At 33.3% G+C, this 24,318-nt stretch overlaps 2 protein-coding genes across 2 annotated transcripts in view; one reads left to right on the top strand and one right to left on the bottom strand.

The window, feature by feature from the left end:
* Nucleotides 1-6,043, top strand: part of LOC134688290 (DNA topoisomerase 2-binding protein 1-like) — a 41,532-nt gene extending 35,489 nt beyond the window's left edge. Inside the window, exons 43-44 of the mRNA XM_063548849.1 lie at nucleotides 1,738-1,871; nucleotides 5,806-6,043. Of these exons, the coding sequence (XP_063404919.1) occupies nucleotides 1,738-1,871; nucleotides 5,806-5,899 (228 nt within the window). The 3' untranslated portion in view covers nucleotides 5,900-6,043. The remainder of the gene's footprint in view (nucleotides 1-1,737; nucleotides 1,872-5,805) is intronic.
* Nucleotides 6,044-9,739: 3,696 nt separating this feature from the next.
* Nucleotides 9,740-22,677, bottom strand: LOC134688289 (uncharacterized). The gene is made up of 2 exons (XM_063548848.1): nucleotides 22,563-22,677; nucleotides 9,740-15,196 (listed from the first exon to the last, which is right to left on the bottom strand). Exons 1-2 carry the CDS (start codon nucleotides 22,563-22,565, stop codon nucleotides 10,019-10,021), a joined length of 5,181 nt encoding a protein of 1,726 aa, XP_063404918.1. The 5' UTR covers nucleotides 22,566-22,677; the 3' UTR covers nucleotides 9,740-10,018.
* Nucleotides 22,678-24,318: the final 1,641 nt, after the last annotated feature.

Below are 24,318 nucleotides of genomic sequence, written 5' to 3'. Positions count from 1 at the left end.
ATACAGGTTCTATTGGGTAACAATATACTTTGCCTGAAGCCAGAATTTATAGCAGCTCATCTATTTTATATTTTCAGTCTGACATACAGGTTCTATTGGGTAACAATATACTTTGTCTGAAGCCAGAATTTATAGCAGCTCATCTATTTTATATTTTCAGTCTGACATACAGGTTCTATTGGGTAACAATATACTTTGTCTGAAGCCAGAATTTATAGCAGCTCATCTATTTTATATTTTCAGTCTGACATACAGGTTCTATTGGGTAACAATATACTTTGTCTGAAGCCAGAATTTATAGCAGCTCATCTATTTTATATTTTCAGTCTGACATACAGGTTCTATTGGGTAACAATATACTTTGTCTGAAGCCAGAATTTATAGCAGCTCATCTATTTTATATTTTCAGTCTGACATACAGGTTCTATTGGGTAACAATATACTTTGTCTGAAGCCAGAATTTATAGCAGCTCATCTATTTTATATTTTCAGTCTGACATACAGGTTCTATTGGGTAACAATATACTATGTCTGAAGCCAGAATTTATAGCAGCTCATCTACTTTATATTTTCAGTCTGACATACAGGTTCTATTGGGTAACAATATACTTTGTCTGAAGCCAGAATTTATAGCAGCTCATCTATTTTATATTTTCAGTCTGACATACAGGTTCTATTGGGTAACAATATACTATGTCTGAAGCCAGAATTTATAGCAGCTCATCTATTTTATATTTTCAGTCTGACATACAGGTTCTATTGGGTAACAATATACTTTGTCTGAAGCCAGATTTTATAGCAGCTCATCTATTTTATATTTTCAGTCTGACATACAGGTTCTATTGGGTAACAATATACTATGTCTGAAGCCAGAATTTATAGCAAGTCATCTATTTTATATTTTCAGTCAGACATACAGGTTCTATTGGGTAACAATATACTATGTCTGAAGCCAGAATTTATAGCAGCTCATCTATTTTATATTTTCAGTCTGACATACAGGTTCTATTGGGTAACAATATACCATGTCTGAAGCCAGAATTTATAGCAGCTCATCTATTTTATATTTTCAGTCTGACATGCAGGTTCTATTGGGTAACAATATACTTTGTCTGAAGCCAGATTTTATAGCAGCTCATCTATTTTATATTTTCAGTCTGACATACAGGTTCTATTGGGTAACAATATACTATGTCTGAAGCCAGAATTTATAGCAGCTCATCTACTTTATATTTTCAGTCTGACATACAGGTTCTATTGGGTAACAATATACTTTGTCTGAAGCCAGAATTTATAGCAGCTCATCTACTTTATATTTTCAGTCTGACATACAGGTTCTATTGGGTAACAATATACTTTGTCTGAAGCCAGAATTTATAGCAGCTTATCTATTTTATATTTTCAGTCTGACATACAGATTCTATTGGGTAACAATATACTTTGTCTGAAGCCAGAATTTATAGGAGCTCATCTATTTTATATTTTCAGTCTGACATACAGGTTCTATTGGGTAACAATATACTATGTCTGAAGCCAGAATTTATAGCAGCTCATCTATTTTATATTTTCAGTCTGACATACAGGTTCTATTGGGTAACAATATACTTTGTCTGAAGCCAGATTTTATAGCAGCTCATCTATTTTATATTTTCAGTCTGACATACAGGTTCTATTGGGTAACAATATACTATGTCTGAAGCCAGAATTTATAGCAAGTCATCTATTTTATATTTTCAGTCTGACATACAGGTTCTATTGGGTAACAATATACTATGTCTGAAGCCAGAATTTATAGCAGCTCATCTAACTGACAATCCTCCACCGAACCCACTAGATTACTGTCCACCAGATATATCAGGGTTTGTTTCTGTGTAAGTACTCAACTATAGTTACATATTAGTAGAAATTACATTATAAATTATTAGGGCCCCACCTTTAGGCGGGTTGCCCTATAGTGATCAGTCTGCCGTCCGTCCGTAACACTTTAACTTTGTGTCCGCTCCATATCTAGAGAACCATTATGATTTCGTACTTTATACTTTACATGTTAATTAACCACCACCAGAGGGCGTGTCATGATGTATGTACAACTTCCTAGGTCAAAGGTCAAGGTATAAAAACTTTGGTTTCAGTTGACAACCCTGTGTCTTGTGGTGAAGATCGTGTCCACTCTATATCTTGAAAACAGTTAGATTTCAAAGTTTATACTTGACATCCATTTTAACAAACACCAGAGGGTGTGTCATGATGTATGTACAACTTCCTAGGTCAAAGGTCAAGGTCAAAAACTTTGGTTTCAGTTGACAACCCCGTGTCCTGTGGTGAAGATCGTGTCCGCTCCATATCTAGATAACTGTTATAATTTTATACTTAATACTTAACAAGTTTGTTAACCAACACCAGAGGGTGTGTCATGATGTATGTACAACTTCCTAGGTCAAAGGTCAAGGTCAAAAACTTTGGTTTCAGTTGACAACCTTGTGTCCGCTCCATATCTAGATAACCGTTATGATTTCAAAGTTTATACTTGACATCCATTTTAACCACCACCAGAGGGCATGTCATGATGTATGTACAACTTCCTAGGTCAAAGGTCAAGGTAAAAAAAACTTTGGTTTCAGTTGACAACCCCGTGTCCTGTGGTGAAGATTGTTTCCGCTCTATATCTTGAGAACCGTTATGATTTCAAATATTATACTTGACATCCATTTTTACCAACACCAGAGGGTGTGTCATGATGTATGTACAACTTCCTAGGTCAAAGATCTGTTTGTCTGTTGGTCTGGCCATCACTAACAAATTTGATCCACACTATATTTTGAGAGGACAGCTGTTATTATTTCATCCTTTATACCTGACAAACATTTTCAAATTAACATATATATTAACCAACACCAGAGAATGTGTCATAATGTATGCATCCTAGGTCAAAGGTCAGTCCGTCTGTCTGTCCATCTGTTCGTTGTTCTTAACAAATTGTGTCCACTCTACCTCTTGAGAACCATTAATATTTCATACTTTATACTTGGTGGGTCATAATATATTGAAGGCATAATTCTAAAAATATGTGACAAATATCAATTGGGCAGCACCTTTAAACATATTGTTCAAACATCAATCCATATATCCAGAAGTCACCTTAGAGTAGTCAACAATGAGTTCACATCATGCAGTCATATCACTATTATACTATGAAAGTAAGTTGAGAATATTTATCAGTTATAAATTAAAATCTTAGAATAAAATCAAACATGAGACTATGTAATAACTTCAAATAATGCTTCATATCAGATTATCCATACAACTTATTTACCCCACGTTATTGACAGTGGGGCCCACAGAGATGGCTCCCATCTCAATGGTATCTAGTTATATTTGTTTTTATGCCCCATTTATGGGCATTATGTTGACTGTTCGTTCATTCATTCGTCCATCTGTCTGCCCACTTCAGGTTAAAGTTTTTGGTTGAAGTAATTTTTTATGAACTTGAAGTCCAATCAACTTGAAACTTAGTACACATGTTCCCTATGATATGATCTTTTAAATTGTAATGCCAAATTTACCTCATTTTCACGGTCCACTGAACATCAAAAAAGATAGTGCGGATAGGGCTTCCATGTACTAGGGACACATTCTTGATTGGTTATTGGCTACAGGATACAGCCCTCATCAAAAAGGAAATTTATGAGAAAAGCAACACACTTTTTATTTCCTGATCAATAATACTAAAATAACGAGGTCCAATTTGTTAGCTGTCATGGGGTAAAAACGACAAATGAAAGAATTTAACTTTATATATAGCTAATATAGGACAACGGTGTAGATTAAACATACTCTCCTGCCGACCCTTTTGTTTTCCAAATAATTTATATTGCCAATAATTAACAAGTTCCGGATCGAAACTGATACCGATACCAATAGTTTATTCACCAACTACAGTACATTCCAGTTATTTGCATAGCCTATTTGTCAGACGAAATTATGCAATAAAGCGGAGTATGCTTATATCCGAAATGACAAATTACGGAGTCAAATAGCATCGATAGTGCAGATCAGCAAAGAAGAAAGATGTACGTCCATAGTCCACTTACAACATAATGAATGCTTATTTATTCTAATAAAAGTTATTTGTCTACTGTCATACATTTTATTTCATTGTGTATTCTTTCAACAAAGTTTATAAACACATTTTGTTTTAGTTTATTTATGTACCGACTTTTCCTTTACCTGAGATACGAAAATGTAATTGTTCTAAAAATAGATTTGTTTCTATGACCCGGATGTACAAATTAAATTGTTACGCTTTGTATAAATTAAACTGTTTAACAATACTACACAGTTTGTAATCATTGTAAACAATAATTGTGCAATGAACTGCCTTTGATATGCAGTATTTACCAATTACACAGTGATGTTACACTGTTACTTTCACACCGCTAGTTTCGTTTATGCAAAGCAGTTAACAGGTGATGGGGCCATGCATGGGTTATTTGCTGGATACAAGTGTTGAAAGTGAGAAAATATAATAATCAGAAGTTAATTTTCTTTTAGAAAAATATTAAAAAGGAAAGATTGATGTATAAAATTCTTCAACCATATATAAATGCCCTGTAATATTTAACATAAATGTAGATCACCAAGCTGAATGACGAAATTACACATTGGATAATGATCGATAATTAGCAGGCGTTCAATGTTTTAAAAATTCACCCAAAATATAAACAATGTTTGAAATCCAATCAATAATTAACACCTTTTGAGATAGAAGATCATAGAATGGTTGTGTTTTTACAACAATCAGCTGATTGACATTTTTATGACCTCGAGGCTTAAAATAGAATATGGGAAACTTTACCTGTGTACACCGAGGCCTTTTCTATAATCATATAAACACGAAAGATACTGTTTTAAAACTTTATTTGAATAACGCACAAGTAAATGTGAAATAATAATGAAAATTATGATGCATTCAAGAAAAATATACTTACGAAATTGCCGTTTCCGGTCAAAAATCTCGTCAGTTTTAACTGAGCATATCTAGCTGGCGATTATTTTCTATGCAATAAACCGAAATGCCACTTGTAAGGCTATGCATATAACCGGACAATTTAACATTAGGTGAATGGGAAATGGTTTTGTGCAGGAGAAAAGTATGCAATTAACCGAATTATGCTAATAAGCGGTATGCAATTAAGTGGAATCGACTGTATTACCTTATCTGTACGTTCCACATCTGACAGGCGCACCACCAAACCGTGCATTTAGGATTTGCTTTATACACGGGACATTATCACAGGGTTGACACTACTAAATTCAATCATTGTAACATTGTTTCCTATTGAAGTATTTTAATTAGCATGACTTTATAAGATGACAATACGAATACTAAAAATCTAGACTTAAAATAAGGCATTAGGAACAGTATCCAATTTTTTAACTGGCATGACGTTAAACAGCGAAGCTAAGAATTCAACTTTATTTATAACTAATATAGGACAATGATGTTGATTAAACATACTCCATTCCTTTTGTTTTCCAATAATTAATATTACCAATAATTTACAAGTTCCAGGTCGACGGGTTCAAACAAAAAGTTTTTGAATGCAGAGAAAACTGCATCTTATAATCAGAATGACTTTATCAGATGACAATATCTATACTAAAAATCCAGGGTAAAATGAGGCTTACACATAGTTATGTATTTTGTCTCAGTCACGGACCCACAACATCACGGGTGTGTTCTAGTATTTATATATTTATTCATGTTTGTAGTTTTTAAACACTGCCTCTTTTTTTTACTTTCAGACCATCAGGTTCAGATAGGAACAAAAGAAAAGCATTATCTCTTTCTTCAACATCAGACAGTGAAAATAAAAGCAAACGCACAAGGAAAAGATAGCATTTAGTTTCATTGTTCTCTGTAAATTAAAAACCTGTATTTAATGAATGATCTGTACTATTAAATTTTTATTGAATTCTTTATCTAAGTGCTATCAAAGAAGAAGCATTTTATAATGGAAATAAAAAGTTGTTAAACTTCAAATGCTTTCATTGTAAATTTTCATTTGGTAGTTATATTATTTTTATAGTTCTATATTATTTCAAACTTTTGAATATTTTATTAAAATTGATGATAAACAAATTCAAGGGAAATATATTTAGGAATCTGTCTGTTTTTTGTAAAATATAAAGATACAAAGCCGTGTCCTACTCAGAACATAATTTTATTTTGTTTTATAAAATAAATGATCTATATATAAATAAGGAGATTGCCAATGAGTCAGCTATTCACCAAAGTTTAAATGAAGTGGGTGTAAGAAATAATAGGCAACCATGCAGTCTTCAACTAGGACAAAAACTCATACTGTATAGTCGGCTATAAAAGGCCCCAAATGAAAAATATGACATAATTCAACTGAGAAACCATTTGCCTAAGGAGTAGGTTGGTAAAGGCTGTTTTTTGACCTCAAATTTCAGATTCATCTAACGAAAGATTTTAGACACTTTTTAAACACTTGAGTGTCTATTTCAATTGATTCAATTAATTTATTTGAAAGATTTGAACTGATTTAGTCATTAAAAACGCTTTGATTCAAGCTTAAAAATGAAAAATCTATCAAATATGCAAAAAAAAGTGTAACTTTTCAGATGGTTTTTGTCAAAAATGAAAGTGGCCACACCCCTGTTCATCCTCAATCTTTATATATGTTATGCTTTATCACATTTGAATACTATGAATGAACACAAATGCGGCCACTTTCATTTAAGACAGAAACCCGTCTAAAATTTAACTGAAATGCTAAAATAATGAAGATTTCAGTAATTTAGCATCACTTGATGCTTATAACCGATATATGTGCATTGTATTGTATAAACATGATAAATAGCCCATATTTTTGTAGCAGAAGCATTCTACTGTCAGGTATATAGCTTAAGGATTACATTTTCAAACTTTTGTGAAACTGCTATATTTTGGGGCCAAAAAGCGGTCTTACTGAACCTACTCCTTTATAGCTGTTGTTTTAAATTATGAACAATTAATGGAAAACAAATATGACAGATATGAAACAACAAAAAACACTTAACTACAGGCCTTGACCTAGGACAGGCACATAAGAAATGTGGAAGCATCAAAACTGTTCTTGATGTATGTTAATTTGATGATAGTATCAATAGGTTAACTATAGCTGGTTTATGCAATGATTGTTAGATGAACATGTCTTTCTGACAAGGTTTATTTGACCTTGACCTTGTTTTCATGTTATTTCTGTTTCTAGGATAACGTAAACAATAGGTCAGCTGTATAAGTTGTATCGAATGATTGTTTGATGTTCATTGACAGGGTTCTTCTGACCTTGACCTAATTTTAATGGTTTATTGGTCCACTTAAATTTTTGTAATTAAGTCTGCTATTAAATACTGTAAGAATGTTTACCTATATTCAGTGTATCATATAAAATTCAATTATGATAAGTAATGCAGGTGCGAAATTTAAGCAGCTGCACTTGAAAAAACAAATCATTTTTTAATTTAGATATAGTAATATAAGTGAAAAAATGAAAATTGTTAGAGATTTATAAAAAAAAGTAATGCTTGCTACATCAGCTAATCAATTTGATGCATTATATCTGAAATTTAAAGTAAAACATATAGTCATGTGTATTTTGTTTGAGTGGGGTCAATTTTTATGTGACTGCAAAAATTTAACAAATTTTGGTCAGAAATTGGTATCACGTTCTCATCGTCTGGGTCGTCATTGTCCAAAGACATGATTTCTGGATAATAACTTTAGTATAAGTAAAAGGAAATCAATAAAATTTTAACACAAGGTTTATAATTACTAAAGGAAAGTTGGGATTGATTTTGGAGGTTTTTGTTTAATAGTTTAGGAAATAGGGGCAAAAATGGGCCCTTATAGCATTTTTCTTGGTTTTTGCACAATAACTTTAGTATAAGTAAGTAGAAATCTATGAAATTTAAACACAAGGTTTATGACCACATAAGGAATGTTGGGATTGATTTGGGAGTTTCGGTCCCAATCAGTTTAGGAAATTGGGACCAAAAGGGGCCAAAATTAAACTTTGTTTGATTTCATCAAAATGTAAATAGTTGGGGTTCTTTCATATGCGGAATCTAACCATGAATTTAGATTCTTAATTTTTGGTCCAAATTTCAAATTGATTTTCCTTAAGATCCAAAGGGTCCAAAATTAAACTTAGGTTGATTTTAACAATAATTGAAATCTTGTAGTTCTTTGAGATGCTGAATCTGAACATGTACTTGTAGACCAATAAATCATATTCCTTCTCTTCCGTTACAATAACATATATCTCTGTTTTGGGGGAAATCTGCAGAGCAATGTTCTGTACTTGTGGTGTTTGCTGTCAATTTTTACCTTTCTAGCGGATTTGTTCATGTCTGATCTTTTATGTGATCTACTTCATATTTTTTCCCTGTATGTATACCAAAATATTTACATGTTGGCAGTCTATCAAAAGGTAATTGATTTGCTATATACATACATAATTTTCTGGTAAGTTCAGTAAACTGGTTATAAGGATGCTTGAAATGTTTATGTAACATTGACACATTTGTGCAAATTTATATGACAAAATATTGAGATTTATAAAGGTAACAGTAGTATACCGCTGTTCAAAATTCATCAATCGATAGAGAAAAAAAAGTCTGACTTCCAAACAAAACTGAGGAAAACGTATCAAAAATAAGAGAACTACGACACAACACCGAAAAGTAACACACACAGAAACGAACTATAATGTAACAATGGCTATTTTTCATGAGTTGGTACTGGACATTTTATGAAAAAATGATGGGTTGAGATTTCTTTTCCCATTACAAAGTATTTATTTTGTTGAAATTGAGTGTTTTAATACAGATGTAGTTTTTTTAACATCTTAAAAAATATTCACTAATCCCCGGGTAGGTGCTACAGCGCCTGATTGATCATTAGACGAGAGAAAAAACGGTGAAAGTACTGTTCCTTCATTACATGCTTTGATAAATATGTGCAGAAATTTTGTGCAATGTATTACTAATAATACATACTATCCCTGGCAAGATGAAAAATTTCCCTTACCACCATCATTGTCACCTTCGTCTTTAGATTTAAGAAAAAATCTCTGATTTATCTGAAATATAATTTTTCACCAATTTAACCAAACTAAGGCTAAATTTTAAGAGTGTATCTAGTTTCTTGCTAATCAACAAACAAGGCAGCCGTGACTATTTGAAAAAATTGTTGGTTTGAGTTCTCTGATGGGTACATCATTTCTAATCCTGGTATTATCTCGATGCATTAAAGACCCGATGGTGGCCTCCTACTCTTTTGTCGTATTGTTGTCTCCAGTGGCGGATCCAGACATTTTCATAAGTGGGGGCCCACTGACTCACCTAAGAGGGGACCCGCTCCAGCCACGCTTCAGTGATTCCCTATACAAGCAACCAAATGTTTTCCCAAAGAGGTGGGGCCCGTCCCCCTCCCCCCCCCTTCCCCTCTAAATCCGCCTCTGGTCTCTTTGACATATTCCCCATTTCCATTCTCAATTTTATCTATGATGAGTCATAGTTTATGTAGTCTTATGTAGACGAAACGCTCGTCTGGCGTATACAATTATAATCCTGGTACTTTTGATAACTATTATGATACTTAAAGCATGATAATGCTTATCATTTTTATGATATCGAAGAACAAAATTACGCCAAACACAACGAATTCACATAAATTATTTTGTAGTTGTTAAATTTATAATTTTGACAATGTAAAATATATTTTCCGCATTTACATAGGTCATAAAGAAACAATTAACTCTGTGTACAGATTAGATATACAATTATACATTTTTTTGTTAGTCTAAGTTATTTTTAAGTTTCAAGTTTGTTGTGTTATCATTAATTTCGCTCTGCTATCATGACTATGAACGCATTTTGAAAGTAAAAACTTTAAAGCAATTACTTAGTTCCAGAATTTGTTCTTCCATGACACTAATTTGAACATCATTTAGAAATTGAAGCAACCACCATGCTCTTGGCTGAGATGTACATAACATTCAACGTCAGTGGGATAGTGGTCCAGACAAACCCAACAAATGTTAGTTCTACACGCTTGACATGTAACATGATTACATCCGTCGATTTTCTCTATCAAAGTTGAACATTTTGGACATTTCTTAATGTTCAATTCACACTCCTGAAGAAATAAATGGAGATTATCATCAGCCTCCTTGGTTGATGCTACTTTTTTTACTTGTTCACATGTTAATCCATCATGGTATTGTTTGTTGCATCCTGTGCAAATTCGACTCTCACACTGCGGACATGTGAATAGATTTTCCTTTTCTGATACCCTATAAATCATAGGACAATCGGGAGTTGTGCAGTATTTATATGCTATCGAATTTTTGGCAACGAAAGAGCTTGTAGCTTTCTCTACTAAAAGGTCAACTGGATTATTTGTTTTATCTGCGATTATTGTTATATCTTTCAACGCCCACTTTTCATCGCAAGCTTCACTGCTGCAACATACCGGAAGAGAGTTGAGGTCAGCCTGGAACTGAAACTGAACGCATTGTTTACAATAGGAATGGCCACAAACTTCTAATCTGTACATGTTACCGTCTTCTATTTCACAAAAGCAGACAACACATTCACGTGTTTTACTAGATTTCAGAACTCTTCCCTTCATTTTTAGTCCGGTTTCTTCAATAACCATTTGCATTTTCTCAATGACTATTTGAACTGCTTTTTGCTCACCAGTAACTGTCAAAATATGTCTCCGACGATCAAGTTCAACATTTTTCAAACCATATTCATCAACAAGCAAATTTAAATCATAACCATATCGCATCATGAGTTCTCTCATCACTCCAACTGGTTTGTCTGGTCCCTTTAAAGCCATTTGTTGTGATACGCCAATTCTAAGATCTCTTAAACACATTGTTATCATTTCTGCAGCTTTTTCTTGCGATTCTGTTGTCCCATGGATGATAATAGAGAAATCCCGAGCGTCAAAATGGATAATCGTGTTGGTCTCATTTTTCACTCTTTCAAAAAATCTCTTACCGCCCGGATTAAACAATTTTCCCAATTCACCCGGTTGATCTGTGACATACTTTTTTCCGTCGATAACTTTTTCCACAACCGTTTTTGCTTTCATAATGTTCTCGCTGTTCTCACATAGCAATTCCACTAGCACATTCCCATTTTTTAGTGTCTTTGTGAGATGTTTTACATTGAAATTTTTGTCGAGCGTTTTCGAAAGTTTGCTTAATGTTTCTTCGTACATCGGGAAGAGATGTTTTCGAACAGCAACTGAGGTTTTGAATTCTACTGACATCGATACTGTTTGATAGTTTATCTTGAATCTTTTATGTATGCCAGCATAGGCTGCCATTCCCTCTTCTGGTGAGGAAAACGACACGAAGGCCAAAAAGGTAACGTGGTTGTCTCTTGGAATTTTTAAATCAAGATAATACGTTCCTTCTATGACATACTCATTCAATTTAGACTCAATCTTTTCTTTCAAAGTCTGAAGTTCACATTCATTCGTTTTTACATTCTTCTTTCTGATGGTTATATTCTCTATTGCACCTGATTCAAGTGATAATGCATTGATAAAAGCTGTGCGCAACTCATCTTCTGTGGTACAATTGCAGAGATTTGCAACATGGACCTCAGAGGCATTTACTTTGCCTTTTGTAATTCTTACTGACATTTCCCCGATGGAAATCGGTGTCTTGCATGCTCTTTGCACAAGTGAAGAATCGTTGAATTTAATAAATGCAAACGTTGGACGTCTACACCATTCTATCTTTGCTCTGATGGTGTAAAGGCTAACAATGGCGTTTACAGGTTGATAACCTATGTCTGGAATTGCATTTATACTTTTATCCTTTGTCGATTGGACCGACGACTCGGCGTCTTCTCTTCGTTTAAATGTTATTTTCCCCCATTTGGTCCTATCTTTGCTATTTGTGAATTTATATGCATTGACAACGTTACCAAATTTTTCAAAGTATTCACAAATGTCCTTCTCCGAGATAGAATTATCTGTAGCGTTCACAACAACGGTCTTGTATTCATTTGGCATCAGTACATCAACAATGTCCATCCCTGCTCCAACCACTACTTTAACGCCTTTTTTTAAAGGTGATAGGTAGAATTCCTTAATCTCGCCTTTTATTGTACCTTTAAATAAGCTTAAGCGATCATTTATCATAGCTTTAACTGTTTCCTTGTTCTTCTCTGTCGCAAATGCAGTTATTTCACCATATTCCTTAGATGCCTCTATTGTAACAAAAGTTCCATCAAGTACTTGCCGCATTGTTTTTTCCAAATTTCGAAGTTCAGAATATCTTACACCCACAAAATTCGATAACAATTTTTCTCCAACTGCACAGAATGCTGCTTGCTCAACCCTTTGACTTTGAACGGCATTTAAGTCAAAATTTAGTAAATCATCTGCTAATGCCTTTTGTAACCACGAATCTTTTACTGGAGTAATATTAATTGCGAAATCACGAGATGTTTTCAAAACACGCTCTATTACAATCCAGTCCGGTTGAAGTCCAAGTGTTTTTAAAGACGATGCTGGAAAGATTTGCACGATTTGATCTTTCTGTACAACTAAATATCCGGCCTTGTCGTGTCCTAGATAATGGCAAAGGTTTTGTCTAAATATCTTGAACAACATCTCTTGAAGTTTTTCGTCAACATCTTTTGGTGTTTTGAGTTGAAACGGCATTAGTATTCCCTGTTCTTTTTTCAGGACATTCAAAATCTCATTGACTGTCTCTCTTATTCCACGTAATACTTTATTATTAATTGAATTCTGGCTACACCAATTACTCTTAGATTTTTCAGGCTTGCTGTGCCATTCACGGAATACTTCTAGCATTGTCATGAAATCTCCTCCTTCATGACAAAAACGGACTTTTCGTTTGTCAGCTTCGTTTTTTTGACTTTCTGACCCTGATCTGTAAAACATACTACTCGTTCCACAGCAAGCTGACAAAACAATTCCCTCAATCCCAATCCCTTCTTTTATAGCTTCATACACAAACGCACCGAATTTAGGATCGATCGGAAGCTTTGCTATCCATTTCCCTCGTTCGGTTATCTTGTTTTGAGAAACAGCTCCAACAAGCTCCAACGTTTCCATCGCTGTGTCTATCAAATGTTGTGATGGCTTTTGTACAAAATCAAATTGTAGTGGATTAACCCCAAGCTCATATAGCTTAAGGAGAGCTTGTCCTAAGTGAACTCTTGATATTTCGGGCTTTGAGTTTGTTTCCATATTATTATAAGTGTTTTCTGTATAAAGCCGATAACATTTGCCTGGTTCAGTTCTTCCAGCCCGACCTTTCCTTTGTTCTGCTGAACTTCTGGTAATATTGGTTACGTTTAACGCGTTTATGTTCTTTTGTGGATCATATAACATTTCTTTTGCAACTCCAGTATCGATGACATATTTAATTCCAGGTATGGTTATCGAAGTTTCAGCACTATTAGTAGCAAAAACTATTTTTCGTTTTCCTACAGGGCTTGGTTCAAATACTTTTTGTTGTTCTTGTGGTTGTAAACGGCCATGGAGAGGCAGACATATAAAGTTATTCGTATCCTTGAAAGTCTTTTCAAAATTATTGCAACATTTCTCGATTTCTAACGGCGATGTTAAGAATGTCAGGATATCTCCACTCTGTTCTTTTTCGTGGACATATACTGTTTTCTTCAATGCTGCGCTTTTATAATCCTCCTCAGCCTCATTTTCAGTCGGCCAAATGACATCTACCGGAAACATTCTTCCAGCTATCTTTAAAACAGGGCATGTACCAAAGAAATTTACAAATATTTCCGGTTCGATTGTTGCAGATGTGATTACAACTTTTAGTTCAGGTCTTTTAGTTAAACTTGTTTTGATCATTCCTAAAAGCAAATCTGTGTATATGCTTCTTTCATGGGCTTCATCGATTATAATGCACGAGTATTTTGAAAACGTTTCATCCTTTAAGCAAAGATTTAAAAGCATTTGATCAGTCATGTAAATAATTTTTGTTGTTTTTGACGTTTTCATCTGCATACCAACGTGATATCCAACTAGATTGCCAACAGATGTGTTTAGCTCATGGGCAACTCGTGTAGCCAAGCTGGTTGCAGCAATTTTTCGTGGTTGTGTGCAAACTATTAATCCCGAATCTGCCAGACCTGCTTGATATAAATATTGGGTAACTTGAGTGCTCTTTCCAGAACCTGTTTCTCCTATGATAATTGAAACTTGATTTGTTGTAACAGTTGAAACAATTTCATTTCTTCTAGCATACATAGGCAATGCAGATTTCAGATGTTTGCATTCTATCTGAAACTTGGAATAAACTTTCATTGCAGAGTTTTTAGATGATTTATGTTTCTGAAACATTTCATCCATACATGTTATAAAATCTTTGAATTCTTTCTGTTGCAATCGAAGTTCTGAAAGTTTATCTTGTAGAGCATCGATTTCCTGTTTTGTACCGTGGGATAAAGTTGATTCTACAGTAAAATTGGTGTGTAAGTTTTCAATTTTTGGAACGATATCCAATTCCCCTTCTTCGTTGTACTCATGTGAGTCCATTACCAAATTTTTAGCGACATTTTTAATTCTTTGTTGTACCTCGTTTATCATTTTGTTATGATTGGACACAACGTCACATGCTTCTTTGTCCATTAATTCTTTTAATTTGTTTTGTTTGTCTTGGAAAAAGTTAGGTTGTTCTTTGAGATCTTCTTGTTGTTTATCTATTATAAAAATTTCATTTTCGGTGTTTTCGTTTTCTTTGTTTTCTTTGTAAATAAAAAAAATAATCTTTTTTGTCAGTTTGGAACTTCTGAGATGTACTGTGAAAAATGTGTCTTTGCCATCATGTCTGATATCTTCAACGATTAAGTCCTCGTTTGTAATGCGTTTTAATCGTGCTTTTAAGTTGGTATCTGTATGATTACATCCAAACACTTTTAAAAACAAGTTTTTATGTTTTATCTTTGAATTGATGTTTTCTTCTTTTGATTTCTTTCTTTGTTGTTGCTCAGTGTGAGCGTTCTGGTCGGTTTCATTGTGAGCGTTCTTGTCGGTTTCTTTGTGAATGATCTCTGAACCGCTTCCTGTAGTGGCGTTGATTTTTACAGCTGAACATATAATCGCCCCCTGCAAAATTTCAAAATAGTTGATATCAGTAAATTTGATATTTGACAATACTGGAATTACGATAGTACAAGTTGTTTTATATAACCATTGATATTTTTCACCTGAGCGGGTTTATAACTTGACTGAACACTAATCTTTATAATATAATACACATTGCATTTAATGTAACCTATGCGATGGTGGTTTTCATTTTGATTATAACACAACTCACATTATTTAAATCAAATATGTATATGTTAATTCTAGATATAGAGGTAAAAGTAGGATATTTCACATTTGATCACTTACTTAATTATTTTATTATATCCTGTATTTTATACTATGATTATAGCATTTAGCGAATAGCCTTTTATTAATGCTGACGTTAGGGACCGGTCAATATCTATTGGAGGGGGAGGGGGCAAAACGCAGTAGGACACACACATGTTCTTACTGAATTACTGATAGGACATCAGCATTTAATGGCATATGTATGAATGTGGAGAATAGCCTATACAAATTTCATTACAACAGAATAAACAAGATTAAGGTTTATGTACCCTTCTGTAGCCATTTTTTGACGAACTTTTCAAACTTCAATTGTATCAAAACAACAGATATAATGAATAATAGAGATAGGCTATTTTGTACATATTTCAAGGGGAAACTTGATGCAAAGCATTATTTTTTACTGTTCCATTGCATTTAATAGAAAAAGAGGACTTTGTGGCAAATAAATCAAGATTTTTATAGAAAATCCACAGCCCTTATCCTTGTACTCTCATATTTGGCAACTTGATGACTGATAGATATAGGATTATTGCATGCAGTGCTAGCATTGATTTCCTTAAAACAAGTTTATAAATGTAGTTATTGGTTAAAACAAATATAAATATATATGGCCAAAATCAAGTACACCTTTTAGGGTACGCTCGACTTTAGTGACTCAGCACGAGGTGTTTTGGAATTTACAGGTTTCTTAGAACTTTTTGTAAAAAATAAACACTAGCACATCATAGAAAATCAAGTGAGTAATTTATGTTTCAAATTTTATAAAAAAAATCTCTGTATTAAAGGCTGTGGATTTTCTATAAAATCTTGATTTATTTGCCACAAAGTCCTCTTTTTCTATCAAATGCAATGAAACAGTAAAAAATAATGCTTTGCATCAAGTTTCCCATTGGAATATGTATTAAATGGCCTATCTCTTTTATTCATTATATCTGTAGTTTTGATACAATTGAGGTTTGAAAAATTCGTACAAAAATGGCTACAGAAGGGTACATAAACCTTAATTGAGGAACAAACAAGTAAAAACAATGGAAATACAATTTCCAGTCTATACATTAATATTATGTTTATAGAACAATCATGCAATAATTTTAAAAAGGTTGAAAAAAATATACGAACAGAAAAAATAAATAATAACAAAAAACATAAAATTAATAAACAACAAAATAAACAACAATAAAAAAATGTAAAAAGAGAACATTGATAGAGCTTTAAATAAGTGATATGATAGGCACCATATGATATACTGCCATTAGTGTAGTACAAATTAATCAAATGCAAATCATTAAAAAAAGGAAGGATTAGATAGAGTATGCATCTTTAAAAATAAGGAAAACTGTTTGTCAATAAAAATATTCTGGCTAGAAAATTAAGGCAAAAAAGAACAAAGTTCAAACAGAAAAATATATATATATTTAAAAAAAAAGATAACACTGTAAAAATTGTTCATAAACTATTGTAGAGTATTACTCTTCATGTAAACATCTTCCATTATAATTGCAGTTCTATTGTTTTGACATATTTTTATAATTAATAAATAGATTCTAATAATAGCCGTCGTAATATCAAATGGGTTATATCCACATTCAGGGGGTTATATCGATTTTAGTATAACATGGACGGTTTAAATATAAAATCACAATGAATGTATGTATGTGTAGACTGATAAATGGCATATTAACTCAAGATCATCTATGCGCGTGAAAATTCAAAGTAATAATAACAGTAATATTATGTGTTCCATGTGATATGCAAAAATAGTTTTTGGTTCGAAGGCATAATAATGCATTCCCATCGATTTTTTTTTTTTTGGCATATCACAAGGAAAACATAAAAAAATATTATTGCATAAATGAATTCATAAATATGCACCATAAAAGTGGTTATTTTTGTGGAGAGCTAATATTTCAACTCTGCAATATTTGAACACCATTGAATATATCTTATTTGCCTTCTTCAAGGATGAGATCAGTTAAAATTTCAGACAAATCCAAAGACTACTATATTTTATCTATGTTAATCTGATAAAAATGAAGTTAAAGTCTGTTTGATTTATTCATAGATTACATAGGACGTATACTTATTTAGCAGATATTTCATACAGTTTTTTTGTATATGCAGAGGGTAGATCATAGATGTTTTAAGGGAGAAATGTGAATTGCACCGGTGCCAATCCCCCAAAAATTTGACTTGTCCCTTAATCTTTGTGGGTTTTTTTTTTTTTTTTTTTTTTTTTTTTTGTCGAAACTTAACTTTTATATAGGAATGAAAAGGCGTAGTCATTAGCTAGTGTTTAAGAAAACAAACTTGGGTCATATTATTCAGCTATTGTGTTATTGTGCTTTTAGAAATAATTTGAAATTAAAACATAATATAATGTCGGCAGAACATTCTTTGATGATAAACCGTAACATTTACTCCTCCTTATATTTTTCGAGCAAGATTGATGTAACAGACAAAATGAATACGACATAGAAATTTGATCTCGGTGAACTCAAAATGAAATTTACCGTTAAAACTCTATCATATTTCTTTTTTTTAACCTTTATACAGAGGAAGCTCGACATAGCTAGATAATACAATTGGTTGTCGAATTGCTACTACAATTTGATATTAATTAGTATTGTAATTTTCAATGTTAATAATAAGCGTTAGATAAGCCATACAGATTAAATCTTGAAGTTCATCTAAATTCTTTCTTAATTTTTGGAAACCCGTTTTTTAATTCAAATGTGATGTCACTTTGAGCGTAACAATGGTTATGTATTTTATCCGTTTTTGTTCTGTAGCTATCCACCACTTCATTTTTACCATGTATATCTATTGAAAGTAATTTCATAAAATTTACAAGGATATGTTTTATTCAAAATTCTAAATAATATTAAAGGATGTTGTTGTCCCAGGTGAATAATCCTGGCCGTTTTGGTCGAGACTTTTTAAAATTTTAGTCATCGATGCTTTTCAACTTTGCACTTCTTCTGGCTTTCAAACTTTTTAGTTCATCTAGGCGTCACTGGTTAGTCTTGTGTGGACGTGGCGCACGTCTGGCGTATTGTCTTTTTTAACAAAGTACCTTTTGTTGGATATCAATCGTTTGTTTCTCTGTTCTATGTTTTCCCCATTTATTTGTATTGCTGTTCTGTCCTGTAATATTGTTATTTTAATGTTATAATTAACATTGCCATGAAAGCGGGAGGTTTGACATGCCACAAAACCAGTTTCAACCCACCAGTTTTATCTTAAAATAACCTGTGCCATGTATGTGTTACATTTTAATGTTGTGTTACTGTTGTGTCGTAGTTTTCTTATATTTGACGCGTTTACCTCAGTTTTAAGCCTCGGTCATACCTTACCGGAAAGCTCGAACGGACGCCTAACGGATAACTTTTTTTTCAATCCGCTCATGTCCGTTAGGCGTCCGTTCTTATCCGTTAGACGTCCGTCCACATCCGTTTCATGTCCGTTTAGAGTACGTTTTATCCGTCGACCTCCGTTCTGTCCGTTGGAAAATTTTGAGCATGTTTAAATTTTCGAACGGACATCCAACGGATAACATGCCCGTTGAACGCCCGTTAGTCGTCCGTTTTGTACGGTACTCGTCCGTTCCGTTTCCGTTACGTATCCGTTACTTGTCCGTTATACATCCGTTGGAGGTCTAGTAGTCAAATTCACCAACGGACGTCTACCGGACGTTAAACGGATACAACGGATGTCGAACGAATGTGAAACGGACTTCTACCGGACGTTTAACGGATAAAACGGACGATGAACGGATCTGAAACGGATAAATGCTTATTGAAAATTTCGCGTCAGAAATAACAATTATTGGTTTGTCAGATTTCTTGAGTGTCATAAATTCTTATTTTTCATAATTGATTTTAAAGTAAGTGCAGGTCTTCACTATCAAGCAGCTCTTATTCAGGCCAGACATTACCCTTTGATGGATTTTTGAAGACCAAACCAAAACCAGTTACATAGAAACTTTTTGAATATTTATGCGATTAACATGTATTATTATTGTCGCCTTTAAATTTTCTGTATATCTTATTCATTCGTTTTATCCGGTACGCTTCCGTTATGTGTCCGTTTTAAGCGGGACTCGTCCGTTGGATGTACGTTCGACATCCGTTCTGTCCGATTAGTTTCCGTTTCTCGTACGTTGCATATCCGGTGTGTGTCCGTTTTGCCTTCGTTACGCGTCCGTTTTATTCGGTCAGCACATCAAGTGACTCCCAACGGATAACAATTTTGTGAACGGACAACTTTTATTTTCATCCGTTAGACGTCCGTTTGTGCTATCCGGTAAGGTGTAACCGAGGCTTTAGTTTGTATCTCGGATTTGTTTTTTCTTTATCGATTTATGAATTTCGAACAGTGGTATACTAATGTTGCCTTTATTTATGTCTATTTTGGTTGCATACACAGTTTTGTGAATATAACGAAACTGTAAATATTTGCCATATAAGTGGGAGGTTGATTTAACTATGTAACCAGGTTCTATCCACCATTTCTTTGGAAAATACATGCACCAAGCCAGAAATATGGCAGGGTTTTTTTTACTCGTTCTGTTAATTGTTATTTTTCAGTTTTTCAGACTTTCCCATCATTAATTTTGCCCGGTTTGGTTTTTTGTTATATTCTTTTATTTACACTAAAATATATATTCACAATGTGTGTTTCGTTTGAAAAATTAAACTTAATGAACAAAGGATTATATTTTTCCCATTGTGAAATTTCTCTTTTCCTGAATTTGAAAAAAATACCGAGTGCGATCCTTCATTAATTTGTACCTGTAGTTTGTAACGTTCAATGGTAGTGCCGACATTTTCCCCAAAAATGTCAAATTAATTAGGCACTACGAACTGCCTGAACATATTCGTAAAGATTAAATCAGACTCTTATTTAAGAGATTGCGTTCAACAAATACGTATCAACGTGTGTTCATATGTGTACGTGCATAATTATAACTGCATACGGACATCGGTTTAATTGGAAAGGCAAAAACAAATAATGATGTTACCGATTGACAGTCAGTCGTACAATATCTGTATTCGTATGTAGTAGAATCGTTTGGAGAGCGTCCTTCAATAATGTAAAGTGGTCGAACTACTGCATCACTAGCATGTCATCACTATAGGTTGTGAGTTCGAATCCTGCACGGGGCTGTGCCCTCGACTTCAATCTTAATTGGCTAGGATTGTCAGTTTTCCTACCAAATATTTGTGGTTTTTCAACATTGTTCAACGGGCACTATGACTTCCTCAATCCATATAAAACTTCTGCGAAATAGCACAATGGTGTTGAAAGTGGTCTTTATAACCAATCAATCAATCTTCCATTCTAAGGATTTGAAACTTTTTTTTTACTTTGAGGGACATTCCAACAGACAATAGCAATTTATTGGTTACTATATTGCAAGATGACTTGTTCTTTTGATAAACAATAGCAGAAACTCAATTATTACAGGATAATTTAGTCTGAACTTTGTTTTAAAAAAAAACACGTTATAAATGTTACGATTCCGAAACGTTTCTGTGGGTTTACTTTCACTGGGAACGCACAAAGCTGAATATTTGAAAGCTAAGGATATACAAGGACTGAAACAGTTGAAGATCTATATTACAAAATAGGACATAAAATATTCACCAGATCCAACTGAGATCAAATTTGCCTGATGGAGTTTAAACCCTTTACTTTTTATAGGTTCCAAATTAATTAACGGACAATCTGAAGACAATTTGTTATACATCATGTCTGTACCGAATTAATGGTTAAAATTCGTTCCAGACAATATTTCTTATAAGTGTTCATTAATTGATCACACCACGGACGAACGCAAAGTGATCGTCATAGTTAAAAGTGTCAGTGCAGTTAAATTGAGATGCAATCATTGGTTTTTTTTCTTTAATCATTTGAAGTTAAAAACAGTTTAAATGAATAAAATATTTTTTAATGATATTTGTACAAGTCATATTATAAGAACTATTGTCACAGTAAATAGACACATCTCTATAAATGAAATAGGCGTTACGCTTAAACTTACGGTTTAAGATTTTAATAGATCTAGCAGATATGCCTGACTGGTTAACAATGGGGTGTTGTAGCGTGTGGGGTTAAATGTTTATCACGATTAAGTTTTTCAAATAGGTTTAAATGTCATGTTTTGTTAAGGTTTTTCAAAAGTTTAATTTTCGGTAAGAAAATGATTTTCTGTAAACTCTTAATAGAACTTATATTTTCATGTTGAAACTCATAGAAAACCATGTAACGGGTTATAGTATCACATATTTCATGATGGTATAATACTAAACCCCTAACAGATTGTGTCTGATATATTTATTTTATGAAGACACAATCTTTCAATCAGTTGAATTGAGTTCTAGCCTGGCATGTCTGTAACTGCTGGTAGTCTGCTGTTATTTATGTTTTTATTGTCATTTTGTTTATTTTCAAGGCTTTTATTTCATATTCTGACATCGGACTCGGACTTCTCTTAAACTAAATTTAACTGTGCGTATTCTTGTGTATTTGTTTTTTCTACATTGCCCAGAGGTATAGCATGTATAGGAAGAGGGTTGATATCTCAAAAAAACATGTTTAACCCAGCCACATTTTTTCGCCTGTCCCAAGTCAGTAGCCTCTAGCCTTTGTTAGTCTTGTATGATTTTAATTTTAGTTTCTTATGTATAAATCAGAGGTTAGTATGATGTTCATGATCACTGAACTAGTATACGTATTTATTTAGGGGCCAGCTGAAGAACGCCTACATTGAAGACCAATTGGGAGAGGACGTCTCTAATGTTGTTATAACTTGTGTCCAATCCCTTTTGCTACTTTTGCAAATAAAATATGTTTAAACTAAACTACCAATTGGTGGCCTTCGGCTGTTGTATGCTCTGTGGTCGGGTTGTTATCGCTTTGACACATTCCTCATTTCCATTCTCAATTTTAACATATAACATGAGCAGATGCCAAATGGCTAATTGCAACCCTTATATCTTTGTAAGACAACTCCAACACCGTGTATCATCGGAATTTCAGATGTTGAGAAATGTACACTGAAAGTAGATTAAAAGTAAAATAAGATTTTTCTTACCATATCAGGTCAAAATCGATCACACCCGCTTGTTTAGTGCCTATATTAGTATCGATCACCCAGACGCATAATAAGATTAATAAAATTCAAGCGTCTGGGTGACCGAGACGATAATACACGGTGACCAAGGTTACAAATTGCTTTCTTAAAAAAAAAGAAAAGTAACACGTGAACCTAAGATCGCTGGTCACCAAAAGATTGTTGCTGAATTTTTGTTTACTTTTAAATTGAAATAATTGACCGTGAGGAAGATAATGAAAATGTTAAACTATGTTTATTAAAACTTGGTTAGTGTGTGTACATTCTTGCACATTATTGTTGAAAACGATGCTGGATAGTTGTGAATACAAAACTGTATATACACAACTTCTGTTTGAATCAACATTTTAAAGCGCGGATATTTTATTTACTTTCTCTGAATATACATATTTTTTTCATAACCCTTTTGAAAATCCCAGTTTCCTCAAACCAGATGTCTAATGCTGATTTCATAAACCAATTGCAATATAAATTTAACCACTCAGTTTGCCTTTTAATCTTGATATTTTGTTTCTTGCATGGATGCCTACAAATTCTCAACTCATTATTGCAGCTGCATGAACTCATTTTAGATGTTGTATAGATTTAAAAGTCAAATTTCCTTTGACATGTATATATAAGATTTTTCGTATAATTTTATTAAGAGTAACATACTAGCTGCGTTGGGCCCTCTAATATTGAGACTCGTTTTAGTCTTATGTAAAACATTTCAAATTTTTAAAACAATACAATTATTCTACAGTGAAACTTGGTTTCGCAGTATATCTTATTTATTAAGTTTCATGAATACCTGAACATACTCTGAAAGAAAATAATTTATATAAAATATATGTAGATATATATGAAACGATATCAGGATTAAAATGTTATACGCCAGACGCGAGTTTAGTCTACAAAGAATCATCAGTGACTCTCGAATAAAAAAAATAAAAAAACAAAGTTAAGTTATCTATTCATTGGATATGAAATCCTTGGCATTTCAAGTTGCCACAGTTATTAATAGGACAGTGACTTAAAAAAAGAAAACCAAAGAGAAACAGCTAGATGTCACAATACCGTAAGTTATACGATTACCGTGCTTGAAAACCAGTCACATGCCAGTCGCTTACTGTGCCCTTTTTTGTTAGATATTTGTTATTTTGAGATTGTTCCACAGTGATGACTTCTGTACCCACATTTTGAGCATTTTACCTAATATGTCTTTTTTGATTACGCATCGTTGTAAATATAATGGAATTTGACGCAACTGTTATACAAGTGAGAGGTTTAGCGCTATAAAACCAGATTCGATCCACCATTTTCAACATTTGAAAATCCCTGTACCAAGTCAGGAATATGATATTTGTTGTCCATTCGTTAGATGTGTTTAAAAGCTTTTTAAGGTTGACCCTGACCTTTGACCTTTCAACTTTTTATTAGATATCTCGAAAACGATTATACTTACAGAAATAGTAAATAGTGAACAATGTTGAGTTGACTAAGGCGCAACTTTTTTACATTGTAACCAAGAGCTTTGACATACCCTTAAGGGGCATAACCCCTGTTAACGGTTTCTGAAAAGACAAAATTAGCTTTAACTCTTGAACCAAAGGTCCTCGACCCATGGGTCTTTTATAATGACATCGTGGACCGATTACCTTCTCAAAGGTCACAAGGATAAAAGTCAAGGTCATGTCCTAAAAAGCAAATTTGTTATTTTTGTCATATCTTAACGGTT

The sequence above is a fragment of the Mytilus trossulus genome, chromosome 10, assembly GCF_036588685.1.
Source record: "Mytilus trossulus isolate FHL-02 chromosome 10, PNRI_Mtr1.1.1.hap1, whole genome shotgun sequence".
Lineage (NCBI taxonomy): Eukaryota > Metazoa > Mollusca > Bivalvia > Mytilida > Mytilidae > Mytilus > Mytilus trossulus.
This window is presented reverse-complemented; position numbering and strand designations above follow the sequence as displayed.